At 40.3% G+C, this 13,522-nt stretch overlaps 1 protein-coding gene across 2 annotated transcripts in view; it reads right to left on the minus strand.

Moving 5' to 3' along the window:
- Positions 1-852: 852 nt before the first annotated feature.
- LOC120988565 (voltage-gated hydrogen channel 1-like) overlaps positions 853-13,522 on the minus strand; it is a 71,273-nt gene continuing 58,603 nt past the window's right edge. For both annotated transcript variants that reach the window (XM_040416091.1, XM_040416092.1), the window contains exons 4-6: positions 9,035-9,266; positions 5,962-6,074; positions 853-1,190 (exon numbers count right to left, since the gene is read on the minus strand). In XM_040416091.1, coding sequence (XP_040272025.1) covers positions 1,110-1,190; positions 5,962-6,074; positions 9,035-9,266 — 426 coding nt within the window. In that variant the 3' untranslated portion in view covers positions 853-1,109. The remainder of the gene's footprint in view (positions 1,191-5,961; positions 6,075-9,034; positions 9,267-13,522) is intronic.

Raw genomic sequence — 13,522 nt, forward strand, 5'->3', positions numbered from 1 at the left:
CTTTAAGTTTGTCCCCCTAAGGTATTCATATTGTGGAAATTTCAACACTTTAAAAAAGGTTTTGTTTGTTTTTTAAGAAAAAAATAAATAAAAAAATGCACGTTTGTATATTTTACGCAAAAAACCCTGCTATACAAAATATAGCTGAAATGAATACCTAGAATTTTTAAAATAAAAAAAAAGTGTGTATGTTTGTATATTTTACGCACAAATTCCACTATACTATTACTAAAACTAATAAATAAATATTTATTTTTTATGAATAAAAAAAAAAGGGGGAGGGTATTTGTATGGGAGTGAACATAGTCTGCTATGCTATTGTTAATACTAGTAACTATTGCTACAACTTAAATTTTCTGTATTGCTCTTTTTCTGAAATTGTATTTATAACTTATTTTTAAGTGAATTAACCCCTTCCTGCCACAATCAAGGCAGGAAGAGGTTAATTCACAGCATGCAGGCTGACAGTTAAGTTTACAGCCAGCAGGTGACGCGCTTACATAAGAAAAAACACTCCCTGCCTGCTTTTACATTTTATACTGTGATAGTTACTTGCAGCTGAGTGCTGAAAGCATCTTTCACAGCCAGACCGCTCCAGCTAGTCATGACACTTCTCCCTGTGACCGCAGCTGTCTAATGACAGCGTGGTCACAGTGATCGAAGATCGCAATGTAACCAGTCGATTTTATATATCGGGTTCCAGATAGGTGCCTACCACCGCGACGTATAAAGTCGTGCAGCGGTAGGCAAGTGGTTAACCTGATTTCATTAAAGAGGCTTGCTGTAGTGAGTAGCAGCAGCATCATATCTGGCCTGGAAGTACAAGACCACCAGTAAGAAAAACTCTATACCTGGTGGCTGGTCCATTATGCTTTATTTTGGCCCAATATTAAAAAGATTTTATACATATTTTCGGACTTTAATAAATGTGATTTTTGTACACATTTAAAACAATGTACATGTTTTATACTGTGAGAGATTAGACATTAACAAATTATACAACATCTTTTAAGTTTCTTTGCGCTGCACTCGTGCTACACAAACACAACCTCTATAAAAATCTTTTGAAATAGATATTTTCAAGGAAAGTAACAATCCACTTATTAATTTCAAGCAGTGGCTGGGTTGTAAGGCTCGGGGAATATGTTGTTTTGCTGTAATAAAGTCTGGAGTCTTGAAATCTCTTGTTCCTGGAAAACATAAGAATATCTATTTAGATTGAACTCTTAGATGGGATCAATTGAAGAGTCAGTGCAATTATTAGTACAGAAAATAAGATTCCCATTCCATTACACGGCCCCCCTAACAAATCAGGTCACTACTGTACTTTCATTTGAGCAACATCACAATAATTTTTTTCTGCCAGTTAAAACCAGATACAATATATAAAAATATGTTTTGCCATTTCCTGGACACTTATGGGGGCTGCCATATTGCCCTAGCTTTTAACAGCATTTAGAGAGAGGCTTTAGAACAGCGACCGAGGGCCATAAACACAATGGACAGGAGGGGACCTCATTGACTTCTATGAGAGAGTTTTCTGGGCATATTCTGTGACCTGTGCAGAGGTCATTGTAAAAGGAAGTAGTGGATAAGCTTTTGACAATCACCTATTATGAATGGTGGATTCTGTGTTTCCTGTGATGATTGACTACTAAAGTGAACCAAGAAGTGGGTTCTATTTGGATGCTTAGTAGCCAGTGCAAAAACAGCAGGATTTTTTGTTAACAAAGTGACATGGAAACTAAACCAATTTTTTTTTAACCTCTTAAGGACACAGGGCGATCATCCCGCCTGCCCCCTCTCATTTCCAGGATGGCTGAGCGGTGAGCAAGCAGACACTCTGCTTGAAACGGCTGACATCTGTGCTGTGATGTCAGCCGTTTAACCCCTTCAATGCCGCGGTCCGTAGGGACCGCTGAATAGAAGGAGTTTATAGGGAGGGAGCTCCCTCGCCTTTTCAGCCCCCGATTCTTGACGGGATCACAGAGGGAGGGGGCCCCCCTCCCTCCCCATCACTCGTGCTCTGTTGTGGCAGTGAGTGATTATTACCATGGCAACCGGACGCCTTCACAGGCTGACACAGAAGGAAGACGTCTGATCAGACTTTGTAAAGTGAAAATACAGTACACTATATAGTGTACTGTACTGTATCATACAGACATCAGACCTACTAGATCTTCAAGACCCAAGTGGGTCTGGGTTAAAAAAAAATAAAAATAAAAAAGTAAAAACACATTTATCACTGATAAAAAAAGTCGCATGTACGCCAAAATAGTACCAATCAAACCGTCATCTCATCCCGCAAAAAATCATACCCTACCCAAGATAATCGCCCAAAAAATGAAAAAAACATTGGCTCTCTGACTATGGAGACACTAAAACATGAATTTTTTTGTTTCAAAAATGAATTGTGAAAAGTTGACATATTCGGTATCGCTGCGTCCGTAATAAACTGCTCTATAAAAATAGCACATGATCTAACCTGTCAGATGATTGTTGTAAATAACAAAAAAAATAAAAAAAATTGTGCCAAAAACAGCCATTTCTTGTTACCTTGCCTCATAAAAAGTGTAATAGAGCAACCAAAAATCATATGTACCGTAAAATAGTACCAACAAAAACTGCCACCCTATCCCGTAGTTTCCAAAATGGGGTCACTTTTTTGGAGTTTCTACTCTAGGGGTGCATCAGGGGGGCTTCAAATGGGACATGGTGTCAAAAAAACAGTCCAGCAAAATTTGCCTTCCAAAAACCGCATAGCATTCTTTTCCTTCTGCGCCCTGCCGTGTGCCCGTACAGCAGTTTACGACCACATATGGGGTGTTTCTGTAAACTACAGAATTAGGGCCATAAATATTGAGTTTTGTTTGGCTGTTAACCCTTGCTTTGTTACTGGAAAAAAAATGGATTAAAATGGAAAATTTGCCTAAAAAAATAAATAAAAATAAAATCTAAATTCAGAAATTTTATCTCCATTTGCCATTAACTCTTGTGGTACACCTAAAGGGTTAACGACGTTTGTAAAATCTGTTTTGAATACCTTGAGGGGTGTAGTTTCTAGAATGGGGTCATTTTTGGGTGGTTTCTATTATGTAAGCCTCACAAAGTGACTTCAGACCTGGACTGGTCCTTAAAAAGTGGGTTTTTGAAAATTTCTGAAAAATTTCAAGATTTGCTTCTAAACCTTGTAACATCCCCAAAAAATAAAATGGCATTCCCAAAATAATCCAAACATGAAGTAGACATATGGGGAATGTAAAGTAATAACTATTTTTGGAGGTATTACTATGTATTATAGAAGTAGAGAAATTTAAACTTGGAAATGAAGTGAAGGGAGGACGGGTAAGGGGCAGGCTTAGCTTGAGGAGGCCGCTGCCCCCTTGACTTAAAGCTGACTGAGGATAGCGAAAACACAGATTAAAACAGCGTAAATATACAACAACCAGTGGAGGAATGAAAAACATGATTAGGAACACACTGGGGGCTACTGTAAGGTAATGATGTTGGTTTAAAATGTGTTTTGGAGGTGACAGGTTCCCTTTAATCAATAGGTCCTTTTCTGATGACACATTCCTTTTAAAGTTGTGCTAGTCTTTATTTTGTCTACAAACTATTACTTAGTGAGGTTATACCAACAAGAACTTTGCGTGAGGTCTTCCCTGTGTACTAATTGTTTGTAAAAACGTTCACCATAAAAGGTTCTCCAGTAAATATTATTTTGAGCATGCAGGAAATTCATTTAGATAACACAGTATCCAATACTCACCTATTTAACCCATTAAGGACTTGCACCATACATGTATAGCAGATGTCTGCATTTTAAAATGGCATCCGTTCTGGAATTGCCAGGTTTCTGCTGACACCTGAGGCTATTGTCTGCGTTTGCCAATAACACTGATCAGACATTTAACCCTCAGAAGCTATGGTCAGTTGTTACCATGGCATCTGAAGTGGTTTTCCACAGAAGCACTGTGCTTCCAGGGTGGAAAAGGCTTCCATGCTCCAAGATCAGGGAAGCAGTTTGTTAGGAAGGCTCAAGGCTACCAGAGCAATACATTTCATTGGAGTCAGGGCTGTGGCAGGAACATATTGAATATTCCACAGACTGTAATGGTAATTCATTGCAAATAATTCTCATCATGTGAGGCGCCCTAAGGCTGCATTCACAGGGCCATATGTGGTCTATGTGACTGTCAAATTTCCAGGACAGACCGTGGCCCATATGAGCTGCACTCGCTACATCATAGTGATCTATGATGCTTTGGTTTACAGCCTAACCACGGGTCTTATGTCCTGTATTCAAAGCATCATTTTAGTACGGGACATTAGACCCGCAGATAGGCTGGAACTAACAAGATCATAGATCACAAATGCAGTGAGTTTGCCTCACATGAGTCAGTCGGTCCAGGAAATGTGTCCTTCATACGGACCACATTGCATGGACCACATACACGCACCTAAAGAATTATTAGGAACACCATACTAATACGGTGTTGGACCCCATTTTGCCTTCAGAACTGCCTTAATTCTACGTGGCATTGATTCAACAAGGTGCTGATAGCATTCTTTAGAAATGTTGGCCCATATTGATAGGATAGCATCTTGCAGTTGATGGAGATTTGAGGGATGCACATCCAGGGCACGAAGCTCCCGTTCCACCACATCCCAAAGATGCTCTATTGGGTTGAGATCTGGTGACTGTGGGGGCCATTTTAGTACAGTGAACTCATTGTCATGTTCAAGAAACCAATTTGAAATGATTCGAGCTTTGTGACATGGTGAATTATCCTGCTGGAAGTAGCCATCAGAGGATGGATACATGTTCTCATTCTGTTTACGCCAAAAACAGCCTGTTTCAGTTTATTCGTTGTTTTCATTAAATTGAATGCTCAAAAAATGTTTTGTCTCACTCTCATTTCTTCTTGTTGCATGTGGAAGCTCTACTCGGTACCTTGTTAAGATCCAGCCATGCTAAATATGATTTTCTGCCATTTTTCAAGTGGTCTTAAACTTTTGATCAGGACTGTATATTATACTGCAGATTTGCAACATGCATATCTGCACGCAATACACAACGTGAATGTGGCTTTTAAAGGGATTTTCTGAGATTTTATTACCAATGACATGTCCTCTGGATAGGTCATCAGTATTTGATCAGTGAGGGTCTGACACCCAGGACCCCCACCGATCGGCTGTTTGAGAAGGCACTTGCGCTCCTGGGAGCGTCGTGGCCTTCTCAGTTTTTCCTAGGCCGAGTGATGAAACTTTTAAGTGTCACGTGGCCTAGGAGCAACTCTGCTCTATTCAAGTGAATGGGGCTGAGCTGTGATACCAAGCACAGCCGCTATACAATGTACAGTGCTGTGCTTGGTAAGCTGCGAGAAGGCCGTGCTGCTCACAGGAGCACTGGTGCCTTCTCAAACCGCTGACTGGTGGGGTGTCGGATCCCCACTGATCAGATACCGATGACCCATCATGAGAATCTTGGTATTTCAGTTTGATGTGCTTAGTCTCTTGCTTCATATGGCATTGCGCATGGAGAGCTGTAAGTTTATGCTGGGATGTTGGTTTGTTGAGACAAACATCCAAAACCTACCAAGAATTGTCCCACTAATTAGGATGGGGCCCATACACAATATTCCCTAGCCTCAGAACCTGGCTGCTCAGTGTTCAGGTGAGTCCTGGACAATTCCTTTAAGAATGCAAGGAAAGTATTTTCAAGGTGTGTCCAACTATAAAGGCTTGGACTCTGAAAGTAGAAAGAAAAAGCCAGCCATTAAATGAAATGGCCAACCATTAACAGAGTGGACAATTCTCGGTTTTAGCTCATAGAGGAGGGAAATGGACAGGGATTTTCTGTATGACACTTCCGCTTTAAGGATTTGCCCTTTATACAATTTACAAATATTCTTAACAGTTGCTCCAAAGCCTTCCATTGAATGACAGTGTGAACAGTACCTGCTGGGTGCACTGCTGCTCTAGCTGTGAGACTCTGGCTAATAGGGTCTCCTGTTTCTCCTTTAACTTGTGGATCTTTTCTTCTGCTCTGCTCTTCACAGACAAAATGACACCTGTAAAACAAACAAAGTAATCCATATAAAATGAGTAGTTCCTGGATGAAGTGTAGATGCACAGTTCCACTCCATCAAAATGTGAGAAAATTAGGAAACATGTAACACTTTATCTTGAATCTTAATACAGAGGCATTGTGCTACAGCTACCACTGGAGATCACTAGCGGCTGCTTTCTGCTGGTGCTCACCTATCATACATATAGTTTATGCCAACTGACCTGATGTAGTCTAGTAGTAAAGTGAAAAAGGCAATGGGCTATCTGGTTAAAGCTATTATCCTTTACTGCTGATCTAGAGGAAGCCAAAGCAAATATCCATGAGGTAGTAAAGAATCATCCTTATTTTAGTGGAATAAATCCCTGAATCAAAACAAAAACTTTTCAGCCAGAGAACCAGACCACTTGAATCATCAAAGTGAGCATATATTAAAATGGACTCAGTGAGGTGAAGCATATTAGATCGGCATCCCACAGAGGTCGTAGTTAGCTGCCCCTCTCCTACCCTAGCTCACATAATATATTTCAAGGAAAGACAGTAAGATGTAGTTATATTGCTTTAAATACGAGTCAAATGTATTCATCCAGCCACAAAAAAAGAAGAAAAAAAAGTGCATCATGTACAACACAAGTAAAATGCGATAGCTTTCAGCTTGAAAAAGGTCTCTTACCACAACAGCCCAAAACCTTACCTTTGTGATGTACATGATGCACACTTTTTGGCTGAACGAATATATTATGCACGTATTGAAGCAATATAACTACACAGTGCTGTCATTCATTGGAATACAATATTACAGAAATTCGTTGGTGGGATGGATAAAAAGATGGGCACCTATAAAAGCACTGGGTTGAGTGCAGTTGCCTCTTGGAGATGAACAACAGCTCACATATGTTATGGTTGAAGACCTCCATGCTCTTACAGTAAATTCCAATCCAGCTCAAATTAACCTTCATAACATAATGTGTGAATATACACTTAAAAGAGTAACTAAACTTTTAATTAACTTTTTGGTAAGACGTCCTAAATGCCCTAATAACACATGTAATATACTTGAATAATGCATTTTTAATTTTTAATAGACCTTTCCCTCCCTAAAGTGCACCTTTCCCTGTGCACTTAAAATCCCCTTTCCTGTACACCGCTGACTTGTCAGCAGTGTACGGAGTACGGGCTCTACAGTTTATGAATGGGGCCACCGTGCACATTGTAGGGCAGGAGCTCACATTACTGTTCCTGAGTCAGTTCAGTTTGTACAATATGGAGTCACCTACTCGCTTACAGATGACAGAGGCATGGTAACATTATGTGGGAGTGACAACATGTGGGACTTTGAAATTAACATGCTGTAATCCATTGGCTAATTTGCGACCGGGAACATATGACTGCATGGATAGTGAATGGTAGTGAAGATTCTGGGATTTTCTTTTTTTTCTTTTTTATGTAAGGGGTCACCAGCTCCAGCAAGGATGCATCAGACATCTGCAAGTAGTTGTGCAAGTCATCCGGAGTGTTGTCTAGTATCTCAGGGAGTTATGGCATGTGACAAAAGGAGTCACACTTTTGAAGCCACTGCTTTGACCAAGTTAGTCTTCGACCCTTGGTTGGATAACCATAGACTTCAATGTAAGCAACATGCACTAAAAGTTCCAAAGCGAAGTCAAGATGGTCCATAAGCGACATCTTAATTGCAACCTTAAAAACAAGGCAAACTGTTCTCAAAATTGAGTTTTTTTCCTTCGATATGGACCACCTATGGTGCTACCTATACATAACCAAGCCTTTATGACAACTTCCTGCATTGTCACACCTAACATTCTACCTGAAGCCCACATTGCTAAACTGCTACAAGAGGACATAATTTTAAATTAGAGGGGCAAAAGGTTTAAAAGTAATATTAGGAAGTATTACTTTACTGACAGAGTGTAGTGGATGCATGGGATAGCCTTCCTGCAGAAGTGGTAGCTGCAAATACAGTGAAGGAGTTTAAGCATGCATGGGATAGGCATAAGGCCATCCTTCATATAAGATAGGGCCAGCGGCTATCCATAGTATTCAGTATATTGGGCAGACTAGATGGGCCAAATGGTTCTTATCTGCCGACACATTCTATGTTTCCATTCAAGCATCTGTACACTTAATATACAGTGACGACTTTGCAGTGAAGTGAAAGTATGAACGAACATCGCTCTATGTAATAAGCAAATTTTTGGCCGCAGAGTTGAAAAACCTTTGATTTATAATAGTTATCTGCAAGACATCTGCTGGTCTAATACAAGCCTTACAGTAAGAAAACTAATATGAGGTCTCCTATACCTAGGTGTGAAAGGAGCTATTCATAAATGGAAATAAAAGGTCATTGTTCCCTTAAACGTCGTACTCACCTGATCACCACCGCTGGGTTCCGATTCCCACTCTGCGCAGTCTGGTCTGCAGGTCAAGTTTGATGCTGGGGCACATGACCGCTGCAGTCAATCACTGTATGCAGTGGTGTTGTGTCTCCAGTGCAGTGTTGCATGGGTAACACATCACTGCTGCAGCAATCACATGCCCTGTATTAAACTAAATGTTGACGCAAAGAGACCCAGGACTTGCAAAGCCAATGGAGCAGCGATGAAGTCATAAGCCAGCTGGGGCATTTTTTTTATTTTTTTTTTATTTTGGACAACTGCTTAGGGTTATGGTTACACTGACAGCAAGTCGCCGAAAAGTAACACAACACAAATATATTTGCAATTTGTCTGCAACTTGCTGTCACGCAACTATTTTAGAACTCTGAAAATACAGCCAAGTAACATGTAGAGCGCGACTTCCTTTAAAGTCAAACTGAGGTAAAGCTGCATGCGACTTAAAATCTGACATGTCTGGATTTTTACTGACAAACATTACATGATACGCGATTAGCCGTACCCTTAAGATGGCAAATACACGTCAAATATATATTGCAAGAAAAATAGTTACCATTGACAATTCTGGCCACTCTCCAAAGTCTGAGTAAGATTAACAGCCCGACTGCGTTGAAGATATCTTCCCGGGTTATATAGACCACGTCGATGATAAATGATATTATAACAATAACTGCATCAAACACCTCAAACTTGTGGTGGAAAAACTCCAGTCGAAAGGCATATAGTTTACCAACAATTTCCAGCAAAAAGAAGGACAATACAGAAACGCTCAAATAATGGAATATCTGGGGATGAAGCAAAATAACAAGAAACACATTTGTTTATGCAGAAGCACTTTATGTGTGTATTCTATGCTGAAATATAACATTATAAACATACATACACAGTATATATCTTGCAGCTGCAGGGCCAAATCCTAAGATTGCATTACGAGACATTCTGATTTCTGTTCTACATTATGTATACACACACGCACTTTTGCCAATAGAAGCAAATTGTATGTAGCCATTTTTTAAAATACAGTCCTGATCAAAAGTTTAAGACCACTTGAAAAATGGCAAAAAAAAATCATATTTAGCATAGCTGGATCTTAACAAGGTTCCAAGTAGAGCTTCAACATGCAACAAGAAGAAATGGGAGTGAGAACACATTTTTTGAGCATTCAATTTAATGAAAACAACGAATAAACTGAAAGAGGCTGTTTTTCAGCTGATCAAAAGTTTAGGACCACATGCCTTTAAAAGGCCAAATCTGTGCAAAGATGTGGATTCATTGTCATTTTCTGTCAGGTAGTCACACCTTGTGATGGCAAAGGCAAAAAAAACTCTCCCTTTTTGAACGTGGTCGGGTTGTTTAACTGCATAAGCAGGGTCTCTCACAGCGCGCCATCGCTGCTGAGGTAAAAATTCTTAAATGATCCTGAGGGTTATGGAACAAAAAAGTCAAGTGGAAGACCCAAAAAAATTACATCAGCACTGAGCCGGAGGATTCAATTGGCTGTCCGTCAAGACACTGGACGATCCTCAACCTAAATTAAAGGCCCTTACTGGTGCAGACTGCAGCCCCATAACCATTAGATGGCATCTGAGACTGAAGAGCTTCAAAAACAAAAAACGTCTTCAAAGACCTCGTCTCCTTGAATGCCACAGAACTGCTCGTTTGGACTTTGCAAGAGCACCAAACATGGGACATTCAAAAGGTGGAAGAAAGTTTTATTCTCTGATGAGAAAAAATGTAACCTTGATGGTCCTGATGGTTTCCAACGTTACTGGCATGACAAGCAGATCTCACCTGAGATGTTTTCTATGCGCCACAGTGGAGGGGGCGCCATAATGGTCTGGGGTGCTTTTTCCTTCAGTGGAACAGCCGCTGGCTATGTCCAGATGTTGCAGAGAGCATTCCTCATGACTGAGGGCCCTCGTCTGTGTGGTAAGGACTGGGTTTTTCAACAGGACAATGCTACAGTACACAATGCCCACAGGACAAGGGACTTCTTCCAGGAGAATAACATCACTCTTTTGGCCCATCCTGCGTGTTCCCCTGATCTAAATCCAATTGAGAACCTTTGGGGATGGATGGCAAGGGACGTTTACAAAAATGGACAACAGTTCCAGACAGTAGATGGCCTTTGTGCGGCAGTCTTCACCACTTGGAGAAATGTTCCCACTCACCTCATGGAAACGCTTGCATCAAGCATGCCGAAACAAATTTTTTAAGTGATCAACAATAACAGCTGAGCTACTCATTACCGAGTTAATGTTTTCGAGGTTGGATTTCTGTTTTGAGGGGGTTTAGGTTTTTTTTGGAGGTGTGGTCCTAAACTTTTGATCAGCTGAAAAAACAGCCTGTTTCAGTTTATTCGTTTTCATAAAATTTAATGCTCAAATTTTTTTTGTCTCACTCCCATTTCTTCTTGTTGCATGTTGAAGCTGTACTTGGAACCTTGTTAAGATCCAGCCATGCTAAATATAATTTTTTGCCATTTTTCAAATGGTCTTAAAATTTTGATCAGGACTGTATATTTTTGAGTATATTAACCACTTCTGTTTACCCCCCTTCCTTACCAGGCCAATTTTTCAGTTTTAACAATGGGCAGATCAATGCAAATAACTTATATTTATTTCTGAGCCAAGTATTTGATATTTTTTCACAGGACACCTTCACCTTTTTGTGCCATTAGATAACAGATATAAATATTTTAAAAAATATATTTAAAGATAAACTGAAAATAAAAAAATAATATATTATATACACACACAGTGAAAATTAAAAGTATACACACACCCCTGTTAAAATGTCAGATTTCTGTAATGTAAAAAATGAGAAAACAGAAATAATTTCAGAACTTTTTCCACCTTCAATGTGACCTATAAACTGTACCACTCAATTTAAAAAACAAACTGAAATCTTTTAGGTGGAGGGAAGAAAACAAAACAAAAACACTAAAATAATGTGGTTGCATAAGTGTGCACACCCTCTTATAACTGGGGATGTAGCTGTGTTCAGAATTAAACAATAACATTCAAAATCATGTTAAATAGGAGTCAGCATACACCTGCCATCGTTTAAAGTGCCTTTGATTAACCCCAAATAAAAGTTCAGCTGCTCTAATTGGTCTTTCCTGAAATTTTCTTAGTCGCATCCCACAGAAAAGCCATGGTCCACAGAGAGCTTCCAAAGCATCAGACGGATCTCATTGTTAAAAGGTATCAGTCAGGAGAAGGGTACAAAAGAATTTCCGAGGTATTAGACATACCATGGAACACAGTCATCATCAAGTGGAGAAAATGTGGCACAACAGTGACATTACCAAGAACTGGACATCCCTCCAAAATTGATGAAAAGACGAGAAGAAAACTGGTCTGGGAGGCTACCAAGAGGCCTACAGCAACATTAAAGGAGCTGCAGGAATATCTGGCAAGTACTCTGAGAAAAGGTGTTATGGTCTGACGAAACCAACGTTGAACCTTTTGGCCATAATTCCAAAAGATATGTTTGGCGCAAAATTTAAGATTACACTCACCTGTAATCACTTTTCCATGAGCCCATGACAGCACCCTTGAGACCGCCTCCATCCAGGACAGGAAACAGGAACTTTCGTGGAGAGCTCTTAAGGAGGGGCATTGCTCCTATACCACCAGTTAAATCGCAAGAACTTGTCCTAAAATACACCTTCACACAAAAATCCTCTATTTTTTTTATATTTTTTTTTATAGGGCGGGAATAAATCCCGGGTGCAGTCATGGGCTCATGGAGGGAAGCACAATGTCTTGGGTTCTATGGAACATGGATACTACTTTTGGAAGAAAAGAGGGATCTGGTCTGTCATCCAAGATGTTAGTATAGGGCGGAGATGTTGAGAAGGCTGAAATTTCCCCCACACATCTGGCTGAGGTAATCGCTACCAGGAAGGCAGTTTTAAAAGATAGAAGTTTCATAGATAAGTCCTGTAAAGGTTCAAAAGAAGGTTCCATCAAACTGGGTCAGGACTAGGTTAAGGTCCCAGGGGGGAACCGAGGGTCTGACTACCGGTTTGATTCTACCGATTGCTTTAAAGAATCTCCTAACCCAGGGGTGGTTTGCAATTGGAAAGTCAAAAAAGGCACTGAGGGCAGATACTTGTACCTTGAGAGTGCTAGACCTTAGGTTCTTTTCTAGACCGCTTTTGTAAAAAAAATCTAGGATCTTAGACATAGGAGGAGGATTCAAGGGATTCACCGTTTTTTTTTTAAAAGTTTAGGAAAGTCTTCCAAATTCTAAAAAGGTAAATGGTGGAAGTAACCTTCTTCCTACAGAATAGTAAGGTAGATACCACTTTCTTGGAAAGGCTTCTGCGTTCTAGGATCTCCCCTTTAAGTACCATGCTTCGATGTAGTGGTCTCACATTCGGGTGGAAGATAGGGCCTTGAAACAGGTCTTGTCTGTCTGGGAGAATCCAAGGGTCTGCTAGGGAGAGTTTCCTCAACCAGGTTCTTCGAGGCCAAAAGGGAGCAATCAGGATGACCCTCGTCCTCTCCTGTCTCAGCTTTTGTAGAACTCTCGGAAGGAGTCTCAGCAGGAAGAAGGCGTACTGGAGTTGATCTAGCCAAGGGAGGGAGAAGGCATCTATCCCTGTTGGCGAGTCTTTTGACTTTAGGGAAAATAATAGGTTTGCATTTCCTGTTCTCCCTGGTTGCAAATACAGTAGGTCCAGTTGAGGACAGCCCCAGAGGTGAGTTATTTGGTTGAAGATTTCTTGATTTAGACACCATTCTCCCTGGTCCAAAATATTTCTGCTTAAGTAGTCTGCTAATTTGTTTTTTGTTCCCTTTAGATGTACCGCCTTGATAAATGGAACGCAAGCTATGATTAGGGAATAAATGTCTGCAGCCGAGGACACAAGACCCTGATCTGATCTGGTCCCTCCTTGTCGGTTTATATAGGATACGACCGTGGCATTGTCTGAGAAAAATTTTAGACCTTTCCCCCGAAATAATGGTAGGAATTCTCTTAGGGCAAAAAAGAACTGCTCTGAGTTCTCTCATGTTTTGAGAGTCTTGAC

Source organism: Bufo bufo, chromosome 2 (genome assembly GCF_905171765.1).
Source record: "Bufo bufo chromosome 2, aBufBuf1.1, whole genome shotgun sequence".
Classification (NCBI taxonomy): domain Eukaryota; kingdom Metazoa; phylum Chordata; class Amphibia; order Anura; family Bufonidae; genus Bufo; species Bufo bufo.